At 38.4% G+C, this 21,440-nt stretch overlaps 1 protein-coding gene and 1 long non-coding RNA gene across 6 annotated transcripts in view; one reads left to right on the forward strand and one right to left on the reverse strand.

Annotated features, from left to right (window-relative positions):
- LOC128873089 (uncharacterized) overlaps positions 1-1,245 on the forward strand; it is a 31,699-nt gene extending 30,454 nt beyond the window's left edge. For all 5 annotated transcript variants that reach the window (XR_008456321.1, XR_008456320.1, XR_008456324.1 and 2 more), the window contains 2 exons: positions 41-397; positions 469-1,245. This is a non-coding gene — a long non-coding RNA (uncharacterized LOC128873089). The remainder of the gene's footprint in view (positions 1-40; positions 398-468) is intronic.
- LOC128873084 (inactive rhomboid protein 1) overlaps positions 1-21,440 on the reverse strand; it is a 236,131-nt gene that overhangs the window by 11,221 nt on the left and 203,470 nt on the right. Inside the window, exons 7-14 of the mRNA XM_054116356.1 lie at positions 8,462-8,778; positions 8,029-8,115; positions 7,513-7,713; positions 4,084-4,267; positions 3,548-3,784; positions 2,148-2,338; positions 1,543-1,839; positions 1,252-1,405 (exon numbers count right to left, since the gene is read on the reverse strand). Of these exons, the coding sequence (XP_053972331.1) occupies positions 1,252-1,405; positions 1,543-1,839; positions 2,148-2,338; positions 3,548-3,784; positions 4,084-4,267; positions 7,513-7,713; positions 8,029-8,115; positions 8,462-8,778 (1,668 nt within the window). The remainder of the gene's footprint in view (positions 1-1,251; positions 1,406-1,542; positions 1,840-2,147; positions 2,339-3,547; positions 3,785-4,083; positions 4,268-7,512; positions 7,714-8,028; positions 8,116-8,461; positions 8,779-21,440) is intronic.

The raw sequence follows: 21,440 nt of genomic DNA on the forward strand, positions 1-21,440 counted from the left end.
CCTTCCAAACTAACAAACTTATTCAAACGCTCTGTTTCAGATGGACCACCCTAACCCTTTCTGAAATCAGCGTTCGGTATTGCAAGCGCGAAACTCGTGGACGCGTGAGACTGGCCCCAGTAGAATAAATGGAGGAAACAATAATTAACACTATATCGCTTAGAGATATAGTAGTTCTCAGGGATCGAGGGTACGTTCAACAAAACTAATTGGAACAAATTGGGCGGTACTAGCTCACCGAGAACGCCGCTTTCCGTTCGCTTTATCCTTCTGGCGTTTCTCCTTGTACACAACTTCTCCCCGAAGTGGAAGGAAACAGTTGGAAACAGAGACGTGGGAATGGAATTGACGTATAAATCCAAGTTCATCGAGGTGTTAAGGGTTAAACTATCGAGCAGTAAGACGCCCGGAGTACGCGAACGACGCAGTAAAGCAAACGATTCTAATACCGTTTCCTTATCCGTGCAGATATGAGTCGCGACGCAAGGTGGCCCTCCCTCCCAGAGCAATTATTCCAGCCTTGGCGGGTCGAAGAGTCGATTAAATCGACGATACACAACGGAACGGTCCGTTAAACGTACCGTGAGATTATTCAATTAAAACTTCGTTCCACGGTTAATAAAATCGTGGAGTCTGGGTAATTGCGGAGAGATCTGGATTATAATTTCTGATGAGGGTGGCCGCTGTTTCCCTCTTCAAATGCGTTCTTGGGATCGACAAATGACGATCGCTGATTTGCATTTAGTCCGGGAAGCGCAAATGAACAATGTTTGTCGGATAATCGAGTTCGGAAGTCGGTGCTTCAGGGCTGGGTGGGTGCGAGTATAAATATTCAGTGATCGAAGGGTGCGTTGGCTTGTACATATATTCTATGATATTTACGGAGTGGATTTTTTAAAAAATTATTACAAAACTAAGAAGGTGGGTAATTCAATATCGAAGGGTGAGGAGGTATAATTTTTTAAAGGTGCTTCAATGAAATTAACTGTGCGAGATTAGGCAAAACTCGTCCTAATTTTTATGTGATATGTTATAAATTATATTCTCTAAATTAATATGTTAAAAGAAGTGGATATTCTTTCACAGTATTTGACAATAATAAAATTCCACGTATCTCGTAGAACTTAACGCGTTCCCTGTCTATCAAACTGCACATGGCACACGTATTTCTCAAGCCTGTGATTGTACTAAATATAATACTGTTTCTCTAATCGGTGACGTATGTATGTATATATCGAAACGACTACTTACCTCCGCTCTATAAGGAATGAATATGGCACTGGCCAAGTTCCCAGCTAGAGCCCCGGTAAAGTAGATCAGCGCGATACGTAGCGAGCCCGTCAGTTTCTCCAAGTCTCGCATCAAGAAATACTGAACCATTATTGTGATGGATAAGTGAAGAATCCTGCAAGAAAAACGCGAGATCGTGTATTACCAAACACTGTCCAGTAAGGCATCGTTGGTTAGTCTATTCTATACAAAACAATTTGTCCCCGAAGAGCAATTATAATTTCTCCAGAAAAGACTTCACGTGGACCTTACCCGGCGTGAAGAAAAGTGGTGGTGAAAAGCCTGTAGAACTGATCCGGCCACTCAGGATGAAGAAAGGGAATCATGCCGCAGACGTCGTGCAAACACTCGACCTGGGAACAGAGCGACGCCTCTTCGTGGAAGTACCCATGCACGAAGTCGCAGTACTCCTTCGTGGTGATTCGGCACATCCCGTGGATACCGATGCAACAGGGATGACCGATCACCTCGCACACCATGTGCTCCGCCATCTTGTCTTTATAACGACCCACTGGGAAGTTTGCACTCCCTCGTTGACTCCCGTTTCTACTATTTATCAACATAAAGGATTTGCCTCCATATTAACCATTCGACAAACAGGAACCATAGAGAGAAATTGGTAGAATAGGTATTAGAGCTTGTGTAGATAAATTTGGATAGATCAGTTCAAAGGCTGCTTATTTAATATTGAATATCATATAGTTACTGATATTTAAAAATTGTTGTCAAGGGTAACCTTTCACTGTAGTTGTATTGAAATTTGAAATATTGAATGCGGAGTATAGTGAAAAACGAGTACAACGAAAAAGGTATTATTAAAGATTGAGTGGAGTGTTGAGTAATGACGTTGAATTTACCTGAAACGTTGATTGAAGGGATTAGTCTTCCGACAGATGGGCCATTTGGTGATGTCGTCTGGCCACTCGTACGGCGCTATACTTGCTGGCGCATCGCAAAACTTCGGATCCAACCCGCAAACAGATCCGCTTATGCGACCACCGGGTCCGCTGTCCCCAGGTCCCCATTTTTTCCAGGTCGATATCGTGTTCTACAGTTTTCAAAAGCATCGCACACAATGAGCACTTCGTTGGATTCATCTTTGAGGTATAGTGCTTGTGAATTGTATCATGCAGTACAACAATTTCGTTGCAGAAATTATAACGACACAAAGAACTTAATAACGGATAACAAAAATAGTGATCGTAATTAATAGTTTACATCGAGAATTTGGACCATTTTTTTAGTGTTCTGGGGACTCTTTTTTCACGAAGTTATTAGTACTGAAGTAACCTAGGGAAAGGCCGCAATTCTTTCATTGTTGGCAATACACAGCAACAAGAATGATCAGTGTTGAAAATTGATTTACTTATGATATTATGTCTTTTTATAGAAGACTTAGTTTTTATAGATTTATAAACATTGTTAACTTCCTTTTACGTAATTTGATTTACTGATTAAAGAGCGGATGCCAATATGAATTTCATATTTAATAGTTGATTGAACGGAGTATTTCGTGCAAAATTGAAACGTAGCTTTTGTATCGCATCGAACACAGGTCCTTGAATAAAATTAATATTTATTGATGTCTCTATGAAACAGCTAATAGCCTAGATGCACCAAAAAAAAAAGAAAAATGAAAAAAACGAAGAGTAACTTAATAATTTCACTGAAATTTACCGTAGCAGTCGATCTCAGTCCCCGGACCAGTTGGTTCGCAAAAGAGAAGATCATATTATAAATACGAACAGGAGAATCCGAAAACTATACACGTTCACAGAAATGGGCAAAATTTGCACTCAGAGATGAACTTTTGATACATTTTATTCATAATTAAGGAGCAGATTGAAAGAGAAATGCAAACTTACTACGACTAAACAAATGAAGTTAGGAATTATTGAAAAATGCTTTTGTAATTGATTTCTCTATAAAAATAGAGATCATATTATAAACATAGATAAGAGAAGTCAACATGCATATTTACAAAATTTCATAAAAATCTCACTTGAATATAAAATTTCAGATTTAGAATTAAAGACAACATTTGATTCATAATTAAGAAATCGTTTTGAAAAAGACTATCGACATACACCGACTAATTTGAAAAATGTTTTTCCGCTGATTTCTCTTTAAAACTGGATCGTATTATCTACTTTTACCAGTACAGTCTCTATTCGCTACCTATTATTCGAACAAATGTTTGCCCATCTGTTCGTTGCTTTGTGGTTTATTTCAGAGTAGAAACTGGGTAACAACTCACAGAGCAATCCGCTTTACTAGACTGCACGCAGCCGGAGTCGTCGTTTCTGATGCAGCAGGCAGTGTCGCGTTCTCTTTCCCGCCAGACGTCGATCTCCTTCAGAATTTTAATATCGCGACGCATACACGGCGCGAATTTCGCGCCCAGGTGAATCAAATCCGCGGCTCGCGGACCAAACCAGAAATTCGCTGGTTCCTGGTAGTCCACTTGCTGCAGCGACAGACTCGTCACAAGAACCTGAAATGGAATTTTCGTAAAACTCAATGGAGACGTTCGTCGTCAGCTAAAAGTACGATGTAACCTATTGCTATGGTTGATAAAATAAGATAAAATCTAGCTTGAGAATATTCCAGTTGAGTTTGGTTATAACAAGAATTAATAAGATTATAATTTATAAGAATTTCGATTTTATTCACTAAATTCTCTGTAGGGCTTGGTAAAATGGGATGTTTTATAAAAGCGAAATCATTAAAAAGAAAAGAAGTAACACAGATATGGTTATTATAATTCTAAAGTTTTTTAGACATTCAACTCACCAGTCCCGATCTGTGACTAAGATCCATGCCCAGGGGCCCGAAACCATAACACGCTAAAGATATTATCAAAATGAGCACTTGAACGGTGGTGATCCAATACGTAAAGTATGGCCGATGGTCTTCGAAGTCATCCAGCTGCTTTCTTACATCTGGCTTCTGAGAAACACTTTTTCGAAATGATCTTCTGCAATCACAAAAAGACACGTTATTAAGTCTGTTATTACGCTGTATTATTTCGCTTTTAAATCGCAGTAATTTTAAATGAACGGCATTCACGAATGATACCGTTTTTCCCCAACAATTTGACTAAAATGATTTATTTATTTATTAACGGGAGTCAATATAATTAGCGATGTGTATAATCACTCTGTGTTGGAAGAAAATCATTTTTGCGATGCGAACGGCTCGTTTTCATAATATTTCGCATCAATAATACTCCCTAATTATTTGCATGAAAACTGATACAATCTGCGTTAAATAGACTCGTATTTGTAGTAGTCAGTGGCTCCGTTAAAATAGAATGTAAATAATCGTGGCTGTGTTTGTAGTAAATTTTCTCATTTAATTAATTGTACAATATGTAATTTATCTTGGAATGATAATAAACGTACGGAGCATGAAAGTGGAGATGTTAACCTGCATCGGCAGTCTTTTCTACGCTGAAATGAACTACACGTACAGGTTTCATTTGTCATTCAACAAAAAAAAAAAGTAATTCATAAAAGTCATATTGAAATGCGTTGGGAAAAAAATTACGACCATTTTTCCCGTGCTTGCATTTATACCGCTATTTTTACACGGTTGTTGTCCATACACAATAGCTTTCTGCGGTGAATGGGGCAACTCGAGGTAGCATAGATTTACGGACACAAGTGAAGAATCTATAGATTTACACGAATTATCATTACCAGTTGCGTTCGAATGAATACATTTAAAAGCATACGTCTCGATAAATGAAAAGTCGTAGTAAATCAACTGCAATTCGTTTCGTTTCGTATTAACAAATTATGTAATGTTCAGAAAATGTAATAAATGTCGATGTTCATGCCAGTTTATGAAATTTATATTAAGGCATATTTTGTATTTTGAATGTTGCAACCGGTATTTGATTCCATACATTTTATATATTTATGCATTTTTACATATCCTTGTATATTTCTGAATATTCGTGTGTGATACATCATACGACAAACTGAAAAATAAAACGGGCGAAAACGAACCTTGTGAATGTGTACACTATATAAAAAGAAATCATGATGCAGCTATGGATATGTACCCGTGGAAATTGTTTCCTAACATTTGCCCACAAATGTATAGAACGATCGATATTTCCGAGCCATCTGACATTTTTTAAATATCACCGCGCTCTGTCAAGACGCAGATGCCAAGCGTCACGGTTTCATTTCGTTTCTGACATTTGCTGTTCGTCCGCTTACGCTATTTGTGCGTTACGTGTATCTCTAACTGGGTCGTAGCTACACGATAAAACCTTCGCGCGATCGTTAAAGCGGAGCGTAGAAGAGCTCGGGAGAAAGTTATTTTAATAAAGCCGCGTTATCATCATCGCGGCGGTGGAACGTTTAAATTGCAGAATAAGATGAGTATCGGGTAGACGAATTTCTGGATTTCAATCTCCTTCTGTCGCGCGAATTTCTTGCACCCTGAAATACGGTGGTTCAAGGAACCGGGGTCCACAGTATTGTTTAAACCATGGTTTCGCAACGATTTTTAACCTGACGCCTCTTCGAGTGAACTGTCTCTGTTATCAAAATTTCCGAGTACAGGTACTCGCGTTGTTTTTGAATCCCAAAAGTTAAACTTGGAATAAAGATTAAATTGAATTAATGAATAAAATTGAAGGATCTATAAAGTATTAAACTTAAGAATCAATAAAGTATTCAAAATGATACACAAGTAACTCGTTGATGTGTAGACTGGGTCTGGTGTTACGTCAATAATTCCTCTGTACTTGTAACTGTTATTAACCGTTACGAAATCAATTTCTTCATTCGTGTGGAACAACAGTCGTATCCATAGACAATGATTGCCTGATACCTGATAAATGCCAGCACTCGGAATGCTGAAACAAACCGATGGGGAACACGTGATTTTTCCTTGTTTGCACGAATTTATTTGCAGTCGCGCGTTGTCGATACGTTCTCCGTGTTGCGTGTAAATATTACATCGTAATTTAGTGGTAAAATGTTTGACGTCAAATGTTTGCGATGCGACATATTTTGCAACGATGCTGGGTTGGATGAAATGTGCATAAAGTACAATATTTAACAAACTTGGTACCAACTAAAGTTTAAACACATTCAGGATTCTGTAAACTATGTATGAAATTTAGAGTTGGTAACCTCGTTTTTTAAAGATCCTTGCAGGAATTTCTCATCGTGGGAAAAAATAGGTAAATAATTTACCTTGGTAAATTGATGTAATGGTATTAAACTAACAGCATTACTTCAACTTGAATAACTTTTGTTGTAATAATAATAGAGGGCATTTGACTAAATCCAGTTGAATCAACTCTCGAATTAGACAGTGTTCTAAAACAGTATTAGAACTACAACATGTGCTAAAACAGTATTATTACTACAACATTAGTAATGCTATCAACTATTCAATCCATATGGTTTTAGAACTGCAACATTCTAACTTTTGAGCTATATTGAAAGTATGTTAATATTAAGCTAAATTTCAAGCTTTGCGTTCTAGTTGGAAAACAATCCTTCACATAGTTATATAGCTTCATTACCTACTTTCATAGAAATTTCATAATTACATCATTTTCACCACTCTGATAACTACCTCTCGCTCGCACACTGGGACCTCTTACTCGCGCACACGGTTTTCTCCCCTTGCCCAGTCGGATTTCTCGCTCCCACGTCTTCGCTGATCTACCCAATCACGGAAGTCGGCGCACAGCAATGAAAGATGCTGAGTCAACATTTTTTTGCTATCACTATTACGTTTCTAGTACGCATTTCCGGGAAAAAATGTAGGCCACGATGCTTCCGAGAATTTCAGTGTTAAACTCACTTTAAACGCTACCTTCCAAGATGTTGTATCTCCGAACCCAAATTGAATATTCGATTGAAACAAAATGCATTCCCAGAGGTGTAATTTCCTCTACCCCTTGGACATGTTTCCTATTTAAAACCTATACTATTTTTCACTAATACAGAGTGGGACACTTAACATAAATCACCGGAGTAATTGTTTGGTTTGAAAAAAAACAAACATAACTATGTGATGCTTTTCTTCTCCAAGGACACTTTAAGTTACTGATTTTTAGGTAATGAAATGATATATTTTTGTATATATCTTTTAGTGGACGCTTGTAAGGAAAATACAATAATGTATCGTTTGAGGTCGTTCGTCATTTAACAAGAACGATGAATATGTTTCAGAAGGAGGAGGACTCACCCGAAGAATCTGCCAACAATTCCCATGCCATACTGTCTCCTATTACTGTTGTCGAATATTCGATCGATGGTGCTTGGAGAAATCCTTGTACCCCCATTCAAATCCCTCCTGAGAGTCACCCCTTCTTCCTGCTGCGCCCTCGTGCTCTCGCCCACGGGTGCGTCGTACCCCGACCTGCTCCAACTCGTTTTTCTGTAATCTCTTTCACGTTGTAGATCATGACACTTCACACTCAACGTTGGATCCGCCCACAGTCGATCCATGATATGTACGAAATACACAGAACTTCGAGTTTATAGTATCACGCTTTTACTATGAATTCTGACAACTCGTAGGAATACTTCTGATTTTGGAAATTAACAATTCTATCTGAATAGAAGTTGTTACGAAACATTTGCGCATTAATTTTAGCAAATCAAATTTGAAATTCGCATTTCTAAGAATTGATAGTTTTTTTTTTTTATCGTGAATTGGTTTCAGGACCGAATAACGAGGAAGGTAAGGACAGATTCTCACCTTGAAATGTAATGGTCCCTCGAGATGTGACGAGGTCTTCTGACCTGTCCGTCAATCGCCGTCCTCTCATCTTTCTGCGGTGCAAACCTGCAAAATCGTAATTCACATTCATCATTCATAATTTACAACTGTGATAGACATGTCTTCCTTATATATCTTAATAATGTTTTCTCACTTTTTGTCTAATATTCAACATACATTTTTACATGTTATTTTATTCGTACATCTATTTTAACTGCAGTCATACCCCCAACAGATGACCAACAATTAGTCAACAATTTTAATTTTCATTCTAAAATCCATCTTTCCGAAATAGCTATTACTACCTACTAACAAACAAGAGCCACACCCATACTCAATTCCTTCAAACTCTAAAACCCAACGAAAAAGGAGACCTGTATTATATATTTTGTTTAAATAACATCCGTCTCACCTGACCAGTTCCTCGGATGTTCCCCGCTCGCCCGCAGGCTCGAGCAGATCCGCGACCTTCGCGCTGTCCTCTTCGTCCTTGGCCAGTCCATTTACGCCCTGCTCGATCTGCGTTTTCGATTGCTGTGGCGGCGGTGGGGGCGGTATCGGCTGCGGGGTTGGCGGAGGCCTGTCGAAGAAGGACCTCTCCTCGTCCTGGCCGCTTTCCGGGGACGACGTCGTCTCCGTCCTCGACATGTAGGCCATTACGCTCGGTGGGAAGCTCCGCGACTCGGGTTTGGTCTGCGATCTCTCTCTGGGCCGTTGTTTCGTCAGGGACTAGAACGATACAACCGTTTTGCCAATATTATAGGTATCTCCGCTCTCGTATGCCGCGCTCTTTCCTAAACGGCTTTTGTAAATCCGATTTCTATATTAATTCTCTGCCCGGAAAAAAAGCCGCAGTTTTTGCTACGAAGACGTACGTCGCTGGAAATAAATGGTTTTGGAGGTGGACGGGTAGGGGCGGGAGAGGGAATTGGAAAGCCATGCAATCCCAGTTTCTATATTCTTGTGATTGTTATGGGAAGTCGATACGATGTTTCTCTGGTTCTGCGGAAAAAAAAGAAGAGGAAATATTAAATTCAGAATGTGTCTCGCGCAGGCCTTTTCAAGCGCCCGCGGGTGTTCTACATGTCTGGCCTGGTACGGTCGCGTTCTACTGGCCTGACAAGATATGGTCGCGTGTTACTGGCCAGGGAAGTGGAATAAGACAGCGTATGTATGAAAATTTTTATGTGGCACTCAAACGGTAAAAGTGAAAAATCTATTCGATTTGAAACGTGTTTGCAGGCCTTTGAAAAAGCTCGCGACTGTACTACGAAAACTGAATGATAACATTTCCAATTCGAGATGTGAATAATGTTTTATTGTAAAGATTCGATAATATAAGGAGTTGCCAAGTGGAAGGCTCGTGAATTTAATCAGATAAGGAAAATGTCACTATGTATAGACAATCAAGTAGAATAAGCACGTATGTAGTCAGACAACGAGAATAGGGTGCAGTGTCTGGTCAAATAAAGAGATACAGACAAGTTAAGTTGGTACTCTATCTAGTAAAATGTGAATAATAAGCACAAAAAATTAATAATCCTATGGAAACAAACAAATATGACATTTTCCATGCGTAGAGAGAAACGATCAAGTACTTGTAGATTCTACATCTTCCACCTTTTCGAAAACTACCAAGAATGTTGATCTCATTTCTACTAATTGCACGAGCATTTCATTCGTAGTTTGCTTATTGACGCTCGCTGAATGGTAACAGCAACGCAATACCGTTTCGCCTAGTGTTATTGCTTTCATCGATGTTTATTAATCGCTCTCTAAACCTCTCACAACGCGAGCTAGAAACGTGTTTCCACGGTCGTCTATTAGAACGACGTATCTATAACGATATTATGGCGGCGGTTGCTAATTTCGAGAAGCGTAACGTCATCCATTAATATTAAACTACGGGCTGCCGCGCGTCTGTTAACAATGCCACGCTATCCAATTGATTGGAGCCAGCGTAATGCTATTTTACGGCGGCCGATAACGACCTCGGGAATTATTTTATGCAATTAAGCGTGCAATTATTCATATCAGAAAATGCGTACGTGTAACTAATGTTATACCCCGTGCGTTAATAATTCGCACGGCGATGAGCGGTAATGTCCCGCAATAGCCGCACGCTGATTACGCTGCACGGGTCCGCAAATCTCCACCCCCTTCGCGCCCTCTATATTAATTAACTTTGAAATATCTCAAGATATCGTTGGAGCGAAAAGTTAACAACCTCTCGTGACGAGGCATCGTTTCTTTCCTGCGATCGATCGTGGAGTTAAGTCTGGGTAAAAAGTTAAAAAGAAACATCACTTTTTGGGGATGAAAATAAGTTTGATATCGAAGAATTTTATCTGATAATTCTGAATGCGTAACATAAATGTAAATTATATGTTTTAAAAGGACATACTGCGAACAGTATTTTTCTTTAGTTTAATGGAAATAATATAGCCCTGTTTGTACAACACAATTGTACTCTTACAAAAAGAGCCTTGCGTTGATTTAAGATTAATCAATCAACATAATACGCGAAACAAATGTATGCTCTGAAATTTCACTTTATCTTATTTTATGCTCTGAAATTCACTTTATTTAGATAACAAAGGAAGAGATTACTCGCCCCATGCCTAAAAATACAGATATACATCTCTGTTGTTCAAAGAACGCGAGAATCGATGAGCGCAATGCAGACCACCGGTAATGACTCAAATATCGATCATATATGCCAATCGAATTCCCGTTTTTCCATTCAACCCCTTCCTCCTATTGGGCGTCCCGCTATAGCAATCGTTTCTATAGAATTATGTAGATCTGTGTTTAATTACGTGATCGCGAAACAATGAGTTGCTCCTAGTGAATACTCATTAAACGCGTCGCGCATTCGGCGCACAGGTGATCGATATTAATGACGAATCAATGGTGTAATCCAATATCATCAGTTGGCCAGGCTGGCCAACGGGTCTCTGGTTATTAAGGTCTCGGGATTAATATGAATTACTGCCAACCCAGGGGCGTTGTTCCAATTAAAATTCGGTGTCGCGCCGCCTCAAAAATTAAATCCCACGGCACGAAACACTTGGTATAATTGATATTTTTCTCCCTTCCCGTTGCGTTTTTTTTAAATTTTTTTTCTTTTTTTTTTTTTACTTTTTTTTGGGCGAGTGCCCACTGATAATCCGAGCAGCAGGACGTGGCAGTTAAATCTCTTGCTTCCACCGACGAGCGCGTTTGCAATGCGGAAAAGTCAACCGGATTTTACCGCACCAGCTACGCCGACTGTAAAACCAACAAGTTCTTTCGATCGTTCCTTTTTTAATTTTTCGTTCATTTCGAAGTAGGTGGAGTAGATGATTGATAGACTGAGATTGAATTGAAACTAGTTTCTTTTTCATGAAGCCAAACAAGGAATGATGTACAAAATAAGCAGAATACCGCTGTGGATGTATTTGGTTAATAAAGTATTGATATTTTAAAATTTAATTGTACCACTTTAAGGTATAGGTCACATGTAGTTTCTATTTTAACTACATACGAAAGTTGAATATTGATATTTCTTTTTTTTTTGCATACTCCAAATTTTGCATAGTAATGTGAAAAATAGGGAATAACATATGTGTTAAAAACAGTGAAAATGTATAAAAATGTAAATGAACATATTGTTCCGTACAAATTACTTTTTCCTCTCCTATGCATTGTTTAGTATAAACTCCTCTTCGTACATAATAATAATGTCCCAAACTCGAATAATTATTTCACATCTCACCAGAAGAGAATTATTTTTAGCAATGTCTCAATTAAAATGAAATGTACTCGTCCGGTACGATTTATATTGTTTTAGTCTTCCACGCGAAAACGCAGGTAAAAGAGGTCAGTCATGATGATTCGGCATCGATATAAATTTACCCAATACCGAGCACGATTCTAAAGGTCTGATTGAAAATCGTATATAAATGCACCGTTAAAAATAATAATAATACAATGGAGGTATACACACTCCACGGGAACTGAAGATTGACCATAAAATTGCACTGCAAATTCCTATACCTTTCAGACAAAGAAACAATAGCTTGCACTCTTTACAAGTGCGCCAAAGCTCGTTGCAGTAAATTTCAGGACTGCAGGTTCTCCACCAGGAACACCTGGCCGCGAGGATATCGCAAACCGCTGGTGAAATTACGACGCCCGTAACCCCGTGTTTTAAACAACAAAGCAAACACGTTTACGCGAACAATTGCTTTCGAAAAAGCACCGCAAAAGTAGCCAGGCAATTTACGTAACAACGCCGCGCGCCGCACGCACAGTGTTCTATAAGTCAGAAGTAGACAAAGAATAGTCATGTTTTTTCATCAATTTTAGACTTTAGGATTTGTTTTATTTTCGAAGGAAAGATAATTTATTTTATATTTTAAACGAAGATCTTTCTATAGCTCCCTCCAGAGAACTTTGACAGACGTATTTGTTTTTCCAAAATGAAATTCTACAGCCCCTTTTGGAAGACTCTATATCGTCGTTACGACTTTTCGTCTCTTTTCTTGAAACTTCTCCCACAGCGATCGAATTTGGCTGAAACCGAGACCCCGTAAAATCGATCCGAATTTAATTTCACCTTCGACACGCCAGAATTAACATTCTCCATGTTTATCGGCGTCGAGCCCATCCGATGGAATTTTATACCGGCGACTCCCGTCCTCCGCTGTTAATTGCCCCATCAGTCGGTACTTGCTCGGAATTAAGAGGCGGCGTATTTCGCAGGGTCACGCACCCTCGAAAAAGACCATTCTTCGTTCATTAGCTCGTTCCGCCGACGAGGATAAATATTTAGTCGAGCGGGTAGCGCGTCGATCGTGGACGAGAATAAATTCCGCAAACCTGGGAGAGGCGGGAAAAAAACGAGGAAGCAGAGGCGGCGGGCAAACAACGAATATCGTTGCGAAATCTATTATTTCACGCAACAATATACGGAGACCTGTTCGAGGGGCACTCGATGAATTGTAGCGAATGGGGGAAAGGGAGGGTGGAACGGAAATTTTTGAGCCGCGTACTTGAACAAGCGGCTAAATAAATTGCATTCCAGCGGAATAGGGAAAAGCGGTCGACTATTCCTTTGGAAAACGTAGCCTGTTTTTTAATCAATTTTAAACGAACCGTTATTGCTGTCGCGGCTATTTCTGGCAACTGGTCGACTCGGTGCCACTTTCGGTTTCGGTCAATTTGATATTGCTTCGATAGCCCTAATTCGAGACAGGAACGTTAAGTATTCTGTACGTGCCAGTCAAACTACACGTGTTGCAAAATCTTGTGTCTAGAGTGACCTTTTCATTATGTGAATTTAATTTCCTGCTGACACTGATATTTAAAAATGTGGAGCATTTGTAAATTCATTATATATTCGAATAGTAGAAGAGTATATAAAGAATTCGTGTTTCATAATACAGAACAAAGCAAACATTTCATATCCACTCTTTTTTAAAATCTATTACAATGCAAATTGAAAAGTTGAAACAATACCTGCTCTTATAGTATATTTATGGATACAGTTTTACCATTAGAAACGTTTTTAAAAACTGTTCCCGAGGAACAGGTACCATTGATTTTTATAATAAAAATTTCATTGGAGTGGTTGTAACACAGCTTTTATTACTAATTAACTATGACGAGAGCCGTGAAGCAGATGTTACACTGCATTGTAACTATTATATTTGTATTCAGAAACGTAATAGATTATTAATAAAATATTTCTTGAAATATAAGATATTTCTTGAAATATACAAGTATATCTTTCTAAAAAAAAGTTAATGTACATTTTTTAGTTTCGCGAGATATCTCGAGAATTCTCGAGACACTCAATTTGGGTTCTCTTTTTTCAAGAAATGAAAATGGTTGAGGAAGCAGAAACACTACGTCTATATTATACACGTCCTTTGATACTATGCAAATTTGCCTCAGGAATTTTTTTATACAACGAACAGCGTCTTGCATTTTTAAGTGACTCCCTTTACACTGTGTATTTTACTTACAGAATTGAAACGCTTGAGGGCTGATGACTCAAAATTAAAAACGCTGGTGGTCGATTAAATAATGTATAGTATTAAATTATTAATTTTGTTATTCTTAAGCTAAGGAGAAAAATTGTGGAGTGTATTTTGTTCTCAGTTCCATAGATCTTTTGATGAAAATTTTTCGCATCGAAGCACTTCCGTTTCTATTATTCTCGAAGCAGCTCCACGTTCTTTGTAAATGACGGCAATATAGCCCACGTCGAATTATTCATTTCACAGTTTAATTACTCTATTGATCATTCGAGCGTGTTTGCTTTCAATTATACAATACCGGCTCGACGTTCGACGTGGCATAGTTCGTTGTCGGACTATGATCAGCCTACATCTTTCGTGAACCTCCATTAGAAAACATTTGTTTTAATTGCAAAATTATGATCGATTCTGGACTAGTTTGGTCAGTAAAATATCTCAGTTCTGAAAATTGAATCGCGTCGAACAGACCGCAGTTACTACACTATAGTGTAGACAAAAAATAAACACACACAAAATAATTTTAAATTATAATTGAAGCCATTCATCTTCAAATTAATTTCAATCTACCGCAATATTTTTTATTCTTTTCACACGCCATGATACTTATTTTCAGACATGAGCTACGTGTGCCCCGATATTTTTCTCATACTTAGCGAACTACTTTCGAAACATGTACGTAGTTGTCCTTATTGCTTCGCAGATGATTTAACGACGGAACAAGTTTCGCTGGGGAGCTCGACCGCGCGTTTACCGAACGATCGGAAACTCGGAGAAACAATGAGGTTTCAGTTAAACTACCGACAAGTGGCGCAATTACAAACATTTTAAAGTACCTCGCTGGTGATAGTTATCGAACCCAAGTCGCATTATCTGTCGTTCGATTTTTCAAAGATCCTCGAACATGTCGCGCTAATAATGGCACTTTCCATTATGAGAATGGCGTGTAGTTTGGTGTGATTTTTTATTTTGCACCACAGGATTTGATTTTCGCCTCGAAAATTATATACATTACCTAAAATTAAAATCGAATAAACATTCTGTTCTTTGATTGCTTTATATTGTTGAAATTTTTTTGATACAGCCTTACTATCACTTTAAACAAATTTAGCGTACTTTTAACATCCTTTGATTATACGAATATATAATACAAAGTACTATTTTAAAAAATCCAATCAAGCTAGGAAATAATTTAGTCTCAAATCAATTAAAATCTGAAACAAAGGATAAAATATATAAATAAAGTTAGTATCCCTATCGTGTTTATTGTGTTCTCGGGACAATACTCCTCGATGACCATAACAACCCACGAAAAGCAATCACTAATTTCGATTCCTCGTTTTCATGCGAATTTCATTCATAGAGCGCCGATCGCCTGCTTCGGAAAAAAATATTTCCCAACGATGTCGCGCTCCGAAAAGCGCAGCGAGAATGCTCGCAATTAGCATCCGCGTTTTCCAACGGTGACAAATTGAAGTCGCGTAAACTGCTCGTTATAAAACAAACCAGCTGCGCGGTACAGACCAAAAAAAAAAAGAAAAAAAAGGAGCGTTTTTCGAGAACTTCGAGGCGAACTCTTCGCTCGAGCTGAACCGACCGGTGCGTCCTAGTGCACCCAGCGGTGCTTTAAATTTATTTCTTAAGCCAGCATCTTTCACAACTTTCGCGGGAATAAATCTGCAATGTTCGGGCAACGAGGGAATAGGTCGAAAAATTAGCGTGACCTAGATATGGTTGCAGTGCGAGGAACTAGCGAAGAAATACTGCTTTCGGTGCTTGTTCATTTTCTTCGGGACACGCTCCCTGCATTTGGACAATTTTTAAACTCGGAGAATCTTTGCACGATACGGTACTGGGAAAAATATGCTCGTGAGATTAATTTGTTTCTGTCCCCAACTGTATTTGATTGCAAGATAAATTACTTGATTGAGATGAAAAATATTGCTCGAATGCTGAAAGTATTTTAATTTTTATCAAACTCAGGCTACGGATACGATACGTAGAACAACCAACGTTGGCCCTTCTTTGTGCGTTTCCTTGAAGGTGTTGGAATTAATGACACTCCGTGTATTGCATCGTGCCCACGCAGTGTTGCATGCCTCGTACATATACCTAAATACACAAGCGCACTCACACAGACGTGAATACAAATCTACGACCACGAGCCAACGTGTAGAAGCGTGGCGAGGGGAGTATCCGCTCGAGTTTTTATTAAAATTTACATTGCACGCAGGCACACCGCGACGTAATAAGAAAACCGCGGGGCCATTTATTAGCGGAAACCTAATAAACCCGTTATTAACTAACATCGGCGTTACCTTAATCAAAACGCAGCGTTATGAGAGAAATTTCACTGGTTTTTCCGACTCTCCCTCGGTTCCCAACTTTCTCTCTCGCTTTTCTCTCTCTCTCTCTCTCTCTCTCTCTCTCTCTCTCTCTCTCTCTCTTGGATATTTTCCAGGCGAAACGCAACGGGAGATCGCGCGTATTTTCATTCCCCTAACGTTAATTTATTGCCTGCCAGTACGCCAGGGAACGCCGATGATTTTTTCAACGGGAGAGAGGAATTGCAAGAATGAGAATCGCAACTTCGGAGCTATCGTCTGTCGTTCCCATAATTCGCTTTTAAAAATTGGATTATTACTGGACGGTTTCGATCGGAGATTGTATGTTATTTAAGATGTAAGTATTATTGCTACAATGGTGATGCTGGATTATAGTTAAACTATTGTCGGCATGGATATGAATTAAAATAATGCTTTCGCTGTTAAAATTATTTTAACGATTCCAAAAATATCAAGCGTAATTAAACCATCGTTTATATGAACGATACTTTACACGAGCCAACCTATTATCAAACCACAGTATTTAAACACCAGTTCGTCATCGCCACGTACAAAATATGTAGATATCCTCCATCGCCGTGCTCCATAAGATCGCGGCGATCCGTTCGTATTCCGCTGCCACTCAGATACTATAATTTCGGCGATTTAAATGCATGTGCATGCGACTCGATAGACACGCCCGATATCTCGACTCGCGTCGTCTACGCATTACGTGCGTGGCATCGAGCGGGATCAACGTGAGATAACGTAATGAATTGCATCGATCCGGCGTTGCGCTCCGCAACCGTTTCTGAATATTTATACTTTCATTATTGCGAAATACAGAGCCGGTGCCGAGCATCAACGACGCCCGAACATGAAAATCGAACAGCCAAACGGGCTCGATTTCATCGCAATTACCCTCTTGTCGCGACAACCCTACAACCTAAAACTCATTTCGCGACGCGTGTGAAACGTCGGTTAACAAAGCCCAGCAACGAAAATTGGATACTGTTTCACTCGACTGGAATAATGTGTGCGTTAGGAGCCTACTAAGTAAGAAAATGAAGCGATGGGAGCAAGGATAACACTGATATTGTCACTGTTTCGGCTACAGTTTACTTCTGCATTTGTTTTTTTTTTTTTTTTTTTTTTTTTTTACGAGAAACATCTAGTAGTTTCATCAATCGATTTTTATGAAATTTGGTACACAGATTTATCGAACAGTCGAAAATATTTGATCCACTTCGTTGCTGGAAATTTATATTATAGGGTGGGATCATCTATTGAAGTAGAGGGTTGAACAGTCAGTACGTCTTGGAACCTATTAGGTACGGGAAAAAAGATTTACATTGCCAAGTTGTATATTTATAAAATGCAGATCTAATTATATAAGAAGTTTTACCAATAACTCATATGCACTTTAATTCTTTTTTTCTTTAATGACTTTGTTGAAAATATATATATTAGCATTCTACAGTGATGAAAGGAAGTTGTGTGTTATCGATATGTATCCTAGTCCTCAGAATTTATTTAGTTCCTCAATGAACTAGCAAAACATCCCGCTGGTTGCTCCATTATGCAACGATTCAAATTTTTATCATCGTCCAGGTATACCGTTGTTTCCCCCGCGTGGAGAATTCGTTGAAAATTCAAATATTAGCGGGAGAACAACGCTTGGAGGACTTAGCTTTCTTCGTTGCAAGCAAGAGGAAACACGTTGTACACACTAGCCCGGTTTCCTCAGCCGCGTGGAACGCTGTCCGCCGGAAGTTTGGTCTACTAAAGTTATACACAAGGACTACTACGGTCGACCGTATTTCAAAACTTGCCACTTAGCTCGGCTACTGGCTGAAACAATCCGGACAACGACCGGCCCCGTGTTTCGCTCGTCGTTCGAGCACGGAAAACTGGACCGTTTGTATACACAAGGACCCATTAGAATATTTTACGCGTGACCTGGAAAAGAATAACCCTCGACAATGCCCGTGCACGCCTTGAGAAACGCGGAGGGACCTAAAGGAGTTAATTTTCCGCGAATACGGTCCTTGACTCGATACTACACCTTCTAAATCTCGTGTTTTTCGACTGATTTCAGTTTTGTCATATATTAGATTAATTTAAGCGTTTAATTATTACGTGGAAGTCGATAATGAAAGGGTTTTCCAAAGGAGGCTGAGAATTTTGTTTTTTAATTTTAAAATACACCTGACAGAGTGGTAATGGTGGACACTTTAACTTGTAATTCATTTTCATTAATAATAGAAAAGTTGAACGTTTTACCTCACAATTTATGTTTTATTATAAATGAACATTAACACCCTTTTTGGAGAATCCAATCATTCCTGTTATTTTTATTTTCCTATCTACGAATGAATATTAGTATTCTTAGTATAACACAGAATGAATTACCATTATTCATCTCCCATGTAGACACAGATGTTGCAGTTACACGATAAGATACTATGAATGCAATGGAAGTTTGCAAAACCATCTGTACAATAATTTATGTGAATTTATGGTCCACAGATAATGAAACGAGTTCTCGTTAGGCGTAAGAACTTAACAATGTAAATTATCCGGTATATTTCTATCTAATATGAAAATAATACGGAAAATGTTGAATCTCTTTTGAAGTGTCAGAACGGATTATAATAAGCAAAAAATGTTTTGTACTTGTAGCTTGCATACAATTTCGAAATGAAATGATTAGGAATCCCTACTCTCTCGGCCTGATTATATTATTTATTATGCAAATACACGCCTCGAAAAAAAAATGTAATACTGTTTCCATGTGCGCTATCATATTCGCACGTAAATTGCGACAGAAATATTACTCCCATGCATTCGAAACAGGAAATGTTTGAATGATTAAATGAAATGTATTATTTTGCTTGTTAATAAACCCTTGCCCATAGTTATGAATATCTTTGCAATAATATCCGAAAATTTTAATAACAACCGACGTGCAACGAGCTCCAGTATGATGATGATAATCTTTTTAACGAGGGCTTTGATCCAGTTTTCTTGTTTTCGAGGATCTGTCGAGGATTCTTATTCAGAATCGAGTAAGAAAATTTGGAAATACTCGCTCACTTAATTTCTAAATAAAGTTTGTATGTATTTAAAGTGTTCCAAGGTAAGCTCGGTTGGTAATAATGAATAAGCAAGAGGCGTTTGACGCCAACTTCGATGAAATTTTGTAGGTTTGTAGAGCAGCCAATAATAGGAGACGTGCACCTTTTTTAACTGGAGAAATTCAGGTTCAAGATGAGCGTTCCAAAAATGTACTCTTTTCATATCAGTTTCAAAAGTAGTGAAGGTGTAGAAAAGCTTTAAAAATGAATGCTTCGTTATTCGTATCGAAAATATCACAGTTTACACAGAAGTACGTATAGACAATCTTCTATTTACTGTCGCTTCAAAGACATCGTTACAATTGCTCACTTTTTGTTATTAATTGTTAATATGTATACAATAACAATGTCAAATGAAGGCATTTTCAGTCGATAACCAATTTAGAAAAAAGAAAACAGCCCGCTATCTCATTTTTGAAAGAATATTAAAATCACAAGAGGCGACAGTGAAAGGCATTTTTCTCCTTTTTTTCTTTACTAATGTGTACACCAAGATCTTTCCGTAATAACCACGAAGAATGTTCTTCTAAAAGTTCCTTGTATTCCCAATAGTTTCCAAGACATAATTAGAGAGGCGAAACTTCGCGGAGTAATTTCGTCCCTGAAGCCGAAGTTTTAGTAGCTAAAAAATTCGTGTCTTTTATTTTTAACCAGCCCGCAAGCCTGACAAGTTTCATGAACGTTAGATAATGCACTTTTTTTTTATCGTTAGGCTATTAAATTCTCTACTGGGTTATTAGCAACATGCTCATTACTGAGCATATTAGCAATTAACTTGTAATTAAATCAACGAGTACACATTGCAGCATTACACAAAAATTAAATTTAGATACAATTACTAAATAAGTACAGTTTTGTGATTTCAATCCAACGAATGAATTCGTTTAGTAAATAAAACAAATTCAAGGGACACGATAAACATTCCCACACGACGAGAATCGCGCGTTCGGAATTTCGGATACCCGACCAAATTTAGTGTTTCAAAGAGTCGTGAGCTTCCATCGCATTTATCGTCCTTTTGATTAAATTCTCGACGCAAAAGTATTCGTGTTTAGGGTTAATTATATAAGCATTACGAGCGTTGGGGTAAGCGGCTGGAACAAAAAGCAGGTAATAAAGAGCGACGTGAGGCTATGGGGATCGAAGGGAACAGACAGAAACCCACTACAATGGCTGCATTCGGATACAGGAACAATAGCTGGATCCTGTCGGGAATCAATTTCCTCCCTGGCCGTCGAAATTACAACGGCGAATCTACATTTATTTAGTTGCACGGCGCAACGGCCGCTGGCAAACAATAATCTCGCAATTATACGAGAATTCGACGTCACGTTGGAACGATTGCTATTGCATCCCCTCTACAATCGTGTCGACGACAAAAAAAGAAAGCTCGCTATACTCCTGCACGCCTGTCAAAGCTTCTGCTCGTTGCAAATGGTCGACCTATTTCGATCAAGGATGAAAGGAAATAGTTAACTTTTACTGTTTTTAAATTCTCCTCGAAATCGCGCTTTTTCTTTAAATAAAACCATCCGTTCTTGCGATGCTTTTATGGAAAAGGAACGCTTACATCGGGAACTTTTTTAAAAACTGTTCTTGCAGAACATACACCTTTCTCGCGATGAGAATTCTATGGAAACTGTTATTTCAAGACTTCTGTTAGAAAAAGTTTCGCGAAGTATAGAAAGATCCATAGTTGTGGTTATTTATAGGTAAAGTTTAATCTAAGAATATAATATTGTATTATTTATATGTTATTTGTGAGCTTTCAGTGTTATTAAGGAGTTATAATTAAAGAATTTCGAAAAAGAGAACGAGTGATTAATGAATATAAATAATTATACTCGACCTATATGCACATGTTCGTTATAAACATTTTCTATATCTTGTCTTACGCGATGGTTTTA

Source organism: Hylaeus volcanicus, chromosome 3, assembly GCF_026283585.1.
Source record: "Hylaeus volcanicus isolate JK05 chromosome 3, UHH_iyHylVolc1.0_haploid, whole genome shotgun sequence".
Lineage (NCBI taxonomy): Eukaryota > Metazoa > Arthropoda > Insecta > Hymenoptera > Colletidae > Hylaeus > Hylaeus volcanicus.